This window comes from Chlorocebus sabaeus, chromosome 8 (genome assembly GCF_047675955.1).
Source record: "Chlorocebus sabaeus isolate Y175 chromosome 8, mChlSab1.0.hap1, whole genome shotgun sequence".
NCBI lineage: Eukaryota > Metazoa > Chordata > Mammalia > Primates > Cercopithecidae > Chlorocebus > Chlorocebus sabaeus.
In genome coordinates this window covers 146084607-146092579 of record NC_132911.1, presented here as the reverse complement: position 1 = coordinate 146092579, position 7973 = coordinate 146084607, and the positions used below count along the sequence as shown (strand labels likewise).

At 59.8% G+C, this 7973-nt stretch overlaps 1 protein-coding gene and 1 long non-coding RNA gene across 19 annotated transcripts in view; one reads left to right on the top strand and one right to left on the bottom strand.

Annotated features, from left to right (window-relative positions):
* Positions 1-2802: 2802 nt before the first annotated feature.
* On the bottom strand, positions 2803-6506 carry LOC119624842 (uncharacterized). Its single transcript, XR_005240908.2, has 2 exons — positions 4446-6506; positions 2803-4325 (listed from the first exon to the last, which is right to left on the bottom strand). It is a non-coding gene; the product is annotated as an uncharacterized lncRNA (long non-coding RNA).
* A 95-nt stretch (positions 6507-6601) lies between these two features.
* The window catches only part of TSNARE1 (t-SNARE domain containing 1), a 140256-nt gene continuing 138884 nt past the window's right edge, over positions 6602-7973 (top strand). For 15 of the 18 annotated variants that reach the window (XR_005240902.2, XR_005240904.2, XR_012093773.1 and 12 more), the window contains exon 1: positions 6910-7012. Coding sequence is in view for 11 of the 18 variants with exons in the window: in XM_038000087.2 (XP_037856015.2) it covers positions 6971-7012 (42 nt within the window). In the remaining 7 variants the exon portion in view is untranslated. Of the gene's footprint in view, positions 6704-6909; positions 7056-7973 lie in introns of those variants that run through there. The other 3 variants (XM_038000079.2, XM_038000083.2, XM_038000080.2) reach the window with 3 other exon arrangements.

Genomic DNA, 7973 nt, shown 5'->3' with positions numbered 1-7973 from the left:
GAGGAGGGAGACGAAGCACATCTGTCCCTAAGCAGACCCTTATTACCGAGAGAATAATATGTGTCTTTGCAGAGCAGCTCATAGGATAACAGGTGGGTTGCGTTAGCGAAATGCGTCCCGGCGTGGGACTTCTTCAGCTGCTGCCCCTCGAGGGATGGCTTGGCTCAGCTCCTTGGAGAAGCTGCAGAGGCAGGGCCAGAAGGGAGAGCGTTTGCCCTCGGCCCTACCCTGAGCGCTCACCAGGTCTCCCCCAGGGGAACCTAAAGTTCAGGGCGCAGTCTTCTGCTCTTTCTGCCTGCCCCCAGCCTGAGGGATGAGGGCATGTCCTGTCCCTCCGCAGGCCCAGGGCTGCCCTCTCAAGGCAGTAGAGGTGGCCGCCTTCTCCCTCCCCAACACTCAAATGATCCCGTCATTTGCTTGTCTTCCTCATCCATGCACAAGCTCCGCATCCATCCCCCCTCCACAATGGGATGAAGCCTCTCTCCTGGGACAATGCCCCTTCCTCGAACGCCCCAGGTGGACGTCTAGAATGCAGGAAGGGGAGGCTGAGGGCCTGCAGCAGGCAATGCCTTCGCCTCTGTCCTTTTCCTCTCACTCAACCCTTGTCCACTAGACTCAGTGACCCCCAGGACAAGAACGAGAGTTTCGGGACCTGCTTCTTCCCTCCTGTGGCTCCACTGCTGCTGGGCGACTCTACCTCCCGGCCACAGGCAGATGCACAGGGAAGGATGGCAGGGCGTGCTGCACCCACCATTGCGCAGGGCCAGCCACGTGGACCTTAGATGGCAAGAGGGGCCGGAAGTGTGGCTGCGTCAGGAGGAGAAGAGGGGAGCGTTCAGGGAGCAGTCGTCGCCACAGCCACCATGGTGTTCCTGCTCACACCTCTCATCGTGGGCACTCATACGTGGGTGCGTGCCCTCAGTGCCGCTCACCAGCGAATCCTGATGGTTTCTAAGTTGTCCGCCAATGAGCCAGGTGCCAGCATGCATGTCTAGGATGCTCACTGCCCCTAAAGCGTCCTGGTCTCATTCGGGTACCAGGTCTAAATCCAAACAGCGGACACGAAAGAACCACACATTCAGAACCAAATTGGGTGCTGTTGACTATAAAAGAAGTGGTGAATGACACCATTTTCAAAGTCCCTTCAGAGGCTGGGCGCAGTGGCTCATGCCTGTAATCCCAGCACTTTGGAAGGTTGAGGCAGGTGAATTGCTTGAGTCCAGGAGTTTGAGACCAGCTTGGGCAACATGGCGAAACCCTGTCTCAAATACAAAAGTACAAAGAAAAAAAATGAGCATGCGCCTATAGTCCCAGCTACTAGGTAAGCTGAGATGGGAGGATCGCTTGAGCCTGGGAGGTCAGGGCTACAGGGAGCTGTGATTGCACCACTATACTCCAGCTGGGCAATGCAGTAAGGACCTGTCTTAAAAAAAAAAAAGAAGGAGAACAAAATAAAGTCCCTCGGCTCACCGGTGACTCCACAGGGCTATGACTTTGTGGCCATCACAGGCTGAACGTGTTGAGAGGGGAGGTGCCACAAGAAGGAGGCAGAGACCGGGCCTGGGGTTAGTGAACACGGGCTGGGCCCAGAGTGGCCAGGTGCTGGTCTGGACCCTGTGCCTGCCTCTCCTCTACCGGGTTTCTCACCTGTGGAATGAGGAAGAGCCAGGAGATGGGCTGTCTGACTTCTCCCGACCCTAAGCAGCTGGAGGGGTCAGGATGTGCCCACAGAGGACAGTGGGATGTGGACGTTGCTGGCTCCTCTCTCGCCATGGTACTCACAGCTCACCCCCCAGAAACACTACCCCTCAAGACTTGCCCATTTTGGTCTCCTCACTGAGGGACCTTCCCTGATCCCCATCCCTCCGGGCGCCCCCACGCCCCTCATCGCTCCTGCACGGCCTCAGCACAGGTTCCCAGCACACACGTGTGTGATTTGCAGGTTGTCGACATTGGCCTGCCTGCCAGGTGGTGCACAGGGCTGTGTGCTGCTGCAGAGACTGCCAGGCAACCCCATCTTTCCCTTCGTACTCAGTGCAAGAGCCCAGCTCTTAGCTGAGAACACAACCTCTGGGGTGGAGACATGTCCTAGCCTCCCTTGCAGCTCGAAGTACCCAAGAGACCCAGCTGTGGCCAAGGGGGGCTGTAAGCAGAGGTGGGGTGTGCAAAATCCAGGAAGCATCCGTAAAAGCATGGTTTGCGAGGCTGGGAAGAGTATGCCGTCGTTTCCTCCCTGCTGGCTGAAAGCAGACATGGTGGCTGGAGCTTCAGCAGCTGCCTTGCACCGTGAGGCAGAATGCCTATTTGGGAGTGATAGGATAACCCGACTAAGGGGTCTGGGGTCCTGATGATTGTGAGGTCACCTTCCCAGTCCCACTGCCTACCTGGACATAAAAGTATAACATTAAAAGCAACCATCAATCGTTAAGCCACTGTTATTTGGGTCGTTCTGTCATCAGCCACCAAATCAAACTGGACAGTGTCCCCAGATCCTAGCAAGTTGTCTGGCGTGGAAGTAAAGCTTGTTGAATGAGTGAAAGAGGAGACAGGCTTTGCCGATGAGATGAACTGTGGCAGGGAAGGAAAGGGCAGCTGCACCCAGCAGCAGGCCTCGCTGTGGCTGTGGAATCCGGGCAGACCGCGCCCTTGCAGGGAGAAGACTCCTCCGGTCCCCTCGTCCCCACCTGCTGATCTCAGGCTCAGGGATGCCAGGCGGGGGCTGCGGGGTGGGAGCATTCCCAGGAAGGGAGCCAAGTATTTTTTCTTGGACGATGCATTAGCAAGAACAGCACTCCACATGCGTGTTGATGGATTTTCCATTCTTTCACTTCATTTTTCTTTTCGTCACTCCTGCTCTGTGTTAAACACCTTGGGAGGCTGTTATGTGTATCAGGCTGGAGTTGGTTTCTAAGAGCCTGGTCTCTGATGACACAGACTGAGTCTTGAATGGTCAGACCCCTGCCACGCGCTGGGGCTGTGTCAGGCCCTTCCCGGAGACTCCCACGTGCTCCCTCATGACACTGAGTGGGTGACGAGGGAATGAACCTCACCCTCCCACACACTCCATGCCCTTGGTTCTGCTCAGCCCTTTACCAACCTCGCTCTTGGGCAGGCCTCATGAGTGCTCAGCACCTGCATTGCGGCTTTGGTAAACAAGCCCAGAGAAGGTGTGCCTCACGTTGAACATCACACAGCAAGACAGGGTTTGGTTTGGTGTTAGGACCAAAGTTTCTTCTCCTCCCCATCTTTTTATTTTTTAAGATGTGGTTGGAAGCCTGGGCTGCATGCGGACATGTGGAAAACAGGCACCTGGGAGTGTGGCTCCCGCGTCCTCACTCCTCACAAGCTCCTCTGGGCTGTTCCAGGTGTGAGGCACTTGCTGTGTGTGGGGCCACAACGTGCCCTTGGGGCCTGCCCGCAAGGAGCCATCATTGTTGGGGGGCAGGACACAGCTAATAGAACAATGTCCCACCCCATGAGCTTAGGAGCCCAAATCAGCCACAATAGAAGTGGCACTGGCTTGAGTTACAGAAAGCCTAACGAAATCCAATGAGGCAGCCCCATAAAGCGAACAGGGGCTTGTTCTCCCGATGGTGATGAGTCTGATGGTGGTCATTGGGGCACCAAGGCAGCTGCTCCCATCCTCAGCTTGGGACCCTGTCCCTTGCTGGCCACACGGCTGCTGTCCTCGGGATGCCATGCCCACACTTCAGGCTGGAGCAAGGAGAAAGGAAGACTCTTGTTAGTGAGGTGGGCAGCCACAGCTGCTCCTTCCAAAGGACCAGGAGGCTCGATTGTGCCTCCTGCGGTCATCCCCTGGGCAAACAGTTTCACAGCTGGCCCCAGCTGCTGGTGAGGCTGGGTACATTGATGCCTTGAACAAAACTGGGGTTCTGTTGCTAAGGGACAAAGGAAGCCTTGGTGACAGTGAGGGCGGCTCGGCGGGGTTGATGGGTGCAGGAATCAAGGACTGAGTGCCTGTGGGCTTCGCTGGAGCAGAAGCTGTGTTGGGAGCAGAGCAGGAGGTGCAGAGGCCTTTTTCTGTCCAGGCAGGGGCTGCAGGGGAGCAAGGCATGGTCTCCTGAGCAGGCGACATTGGAGCTAGGCTGCAGAGGGTAGAGAGGAAGGGTGGGAGGACAGGGAAACTCACAACAAATCCACAGGTCGACAATGACCTGGAAATTCGGCTTAAACCCCAAGAAGTCCATGCTACTATTCACAGCAGGAGTGTTTCTAGGGTTGGCTTTAGTGGGTGCTGCCTCAACGTTCCTTCTGAAGGCCTTGGAACCACTCCCCAACCTTGTAGCCCATATTCCCTCTGGGACCTGGAATGGTACATTCAATTTGTGGGGGTGCCAGCTGAGAACCAGGCAACCCCCACCCCCTTAGGTAACAGAACTCAGCGTGCAGGGACCAACTCCACTTATTCACCCTGCTGGTCTCACCAGTTGGCCAAGGGCTGGGACCAGAGCTCTTCACCGGGGTCCTGCTTCTCTGGAGGAAGGAGAGAGCCCAGAGCTGCCCAAGGTCATGCGATGAACTCTTCTAGGGAGGGGCAGAGATGAGGCAAGGGAGGGGAGCCCTGGCCCTAGGCCCAGACAGCTATTGGCTATTTCCCTCGTCCCTTTCCGGGGATCCCTTAGCATCCTCCTTGCCCTACCCATCGGCTCAGCCTGAGGGAGTGGGCTCCTGGCTCTTTCACGGAGAGGTTTACCTTCCCTGACTTGCTATGGGGCACTCAGGCAGGCTCAGCCCAGATTTCGGAGGAACCAACAGGGATGGGGCCCCTCCTCTGGTGGTTTCTGCCCACGCTAGACTATTCCCCTGCAGTGTCCAAGTACAGAAGCATCCCCATATACGCCTTGTATGGTCAAGAAAGTGGCTCCTGGAGGTGGTCTGCCCTGGGGGGAAGAGGGTTTCACTTTTCCCTCCTTTCCACCACTGAACACGGAGCTGTCAGAGGAGGCTGAGTGAGGTGGTGGCCAGACAGACAGTGCCAGCCATGGAGGGGGAGGTGGACGCCATACCAGGCACCGGGCATCCTCAGTCCGGACTGCCAGCTCTGACAGGCATTGGTCCTGGCGAACCTTCCCCTTCAAGTGGAACCTGGGGGTCAGCAGTCATGGGCATCCTCCCTGGATAGGAGCCAGCTACCCTGCACTCTAGCTGTCCTAGCAGCATAGTGAAGCCCTGTCCAAATCCTGGCTGGGCTGTAAGATAGGCACACACCAGTCTTCTGGGGGCCAGGAGAGGCTCAAACACACCAGGGCAAGGAGCCTGGGTGGGCCCAGGACAGGCCGGCCTGAGCACAGGCACACTGGTGGACATGTACCCTTCTGCCCTCCCACCCATGTGTGCACACACACATTTGTGCCATATACTACTGTTCCCATGCTTGCGCCGGGGCACACACTTGTGCCAGCATACACACACCTGTGCACTTGCACCTGGTGTCCAGGCACACTCCCTCAGCTCACAGACGTGCGCTGTGTGCACACACAGTACCACGCAGGGTCCACAAGCACACTTTTGTGTTAATGTGCACAGAACCCGTGTGCGCACACGTGCGCAATCCTGGGCTGCAGAGAACCCCAGTCAGTGTGGTAGTGGGGGATGGGGAGGGCACGCCTCCTTCCCAGGAACTCAGCAAGGCACTTCGCGGGAGCCCAGGGCCGCCCGCAGGGCTTCGGTGTGGGCTTCACCAGCTGAGCAAGCATCACGAAGTGAGGGCGGCGGAAGACCCTCCCCTGGCCGGTGAGAAACAGCGTACTCATCACTCTTGCTCTCCTGCCTTGGGTGTGGCTCTTGGTTCACCTGCGGGGAAACAGGCTGAAAGGTGACCCTGGCGGCCCAAGGACACACACCCATTGTCCCCAGGTTCCTCCCAGGTCTCTTCTCCAGTGGGTCACCGGGAGAGCGAGGGGCTGGAGTCGTTCAGAAGCTCAGTGCCCGCAGGCAGAGCAGGGAGAGGGAGGCACCCCAGGTCCCTATGGAAAGAGGTCCCAGGAGGGTCTCCGCAAGAGGGTCCCCACTCTGCGCGTTAGCTCCTCCCGGGAGGGGCTGCGACCTCGGGGAAAGGTCCCTCAGATGTCTTGAGACTCAGTTTCCCCGTTGGTGACACTGGGCGTCTGGAGTCCCCGCGGGACCTGCCAGCCCCCGTCCGAGCACTGCCCCACGAGGAGACCGTGCAGCCTGACCTGGGGCCCGACGCCCGTCCCCGCAGCCCGAGAAGCGCAGATGCTCGGCCCTGCCCTGGCCGAGACCTGCCGCCCCCGCAGCCGCGCAGGAGCTCGAGCTTCTAGGAGCCAGTGTGAGGTCCGGGCTCGGCCTGGGCAGGGCGGAGCCCGCTCCCGAAGCGCCTCAACGCCGGGCCGCCGCCCTCCGCGTGACCTCCACCTTCGCCGTCATCCCCATGTGCACAACGGGGAAACGGAGGCCCACCACGAGGCAGGCGGGGACAGCCAACTCGCGCGCGCACCCGCAGAGGCCTATTGGCCCAGTCGTCCGCCGTCCGCGCCGCTTCCGGCTCCGCGCGAGGGCCTCTGGGGCGGGTAGTCCCCGCGCGCGTCCGGGCCCGGCGGCCATTGGCTGGTGTGGGAGGGGCCGCGCACGCCGGCGGCGGGAGGGGCCGTCACGTGATGTTTGGGTGCCCGCCCCGCCCGCCGTGAGCGCACGGAGCGGCCCGCGAGCCACCGAGGCCCAGGTGAGGCGGCAGCGGTGGGGCCGGGGCCTGGTCGGGGCCGGACGTGGGGCGGCGAGGGCGAGGCGGCCGGGGGCCGGCGCGGGGCCCGGACCCCAGCGGGGGTCGCGGCGTAGCATGGGGCTCGCAGGAGGCCCGGCGGGGGGCGGGGCCGCGCCAGTGGGGCGGGGAGGGGGCGGGGCCGCGCCGGGGGTGGACCCGAGGGGCGCCAGGGACCCGGAGCCGAGGTCCCCCGAGAGCGCCGCGTTTCGGGGACCGGCCCACGGGCACATGCGCTCCTCGGCGGGTCCTTGCGCGCTGTCCAGACCCCAGGTCAGTGGGCTCTGGCCCGGGCAGCCGGTGCCTGCATCTGGAGGTCAGTGCCGTCCTGGGGAGCGCCCCGGCGCCTACGTGCTGGGTGCAAGAGATGGTGCCCTTCCACTCAACTAGCGGAGCCCGCCTTCGAGACTGAGCTGGGGACCCCGCCCCTGTGTGCTTGCCTCTCCACGCCTTTCTGTCCCTTCTCCAAGTTGTAAGAAGGTGCTTCCTGGGTACTGGGGCCGGCGACATCCCCACCAGGGACTTTCAGGTGATGCTGATCTGTGCTGCCACCGCAGAAACTCTCCAGGGACCTCGTGTTTGTTGCCTCATGGCGCCGTCCTCCTGCTCTGGAAGCTGTATCTGTGATGTCCAGTGTGGTAGCCCCTAGGCATGTGTGGCTGTTTATATTGACCTTAACATGAAAGATTCAGGTCCTCCGTGCCTGTGGTCACATGTCAGACACTCAGTAGCCACGCGTGTCTGGTGGCGGCTGTGTTGGACAGCGCGGGTAGGGAACACTGCTTATCACAGGAAGTTCTGTGAGCCGTGGTGCTGCTCAAAATGGGCCTCGCCCGTGCTTCCCCGGCCATGCTCCATCCATGCTTTTCTGCCCCTCATCCTGCCAGGTGCCTTTCCAGCCACACCTGGCGCCCTTTCCTTCCTGTGCTGCACACTTGCCTGCTCTTTTAGTTCCTGGCTCCCTCCTGGCTTGGTGGCAGCTCCACTTCCGGCATGTCTGAGCTCACCTTTCTGACCACTCTCCTTCCTACAGTATTTCCTGTTTGTCATTGTCGCTCATCTGCTTGTTTTCTGTTTAATCTTTAGTGTCTGTGAGACTGGGATGGGGATTGTTGCTTAGGATACCCCCAGTGAGGACATAGTATTAAGTTGAAAGAAAGCTGAAGTTTGTTAGTACTGAAGTGCTTCAGCCGACTGGACCTCTACAGTTCGAGCTTATACATCACAGGACCTC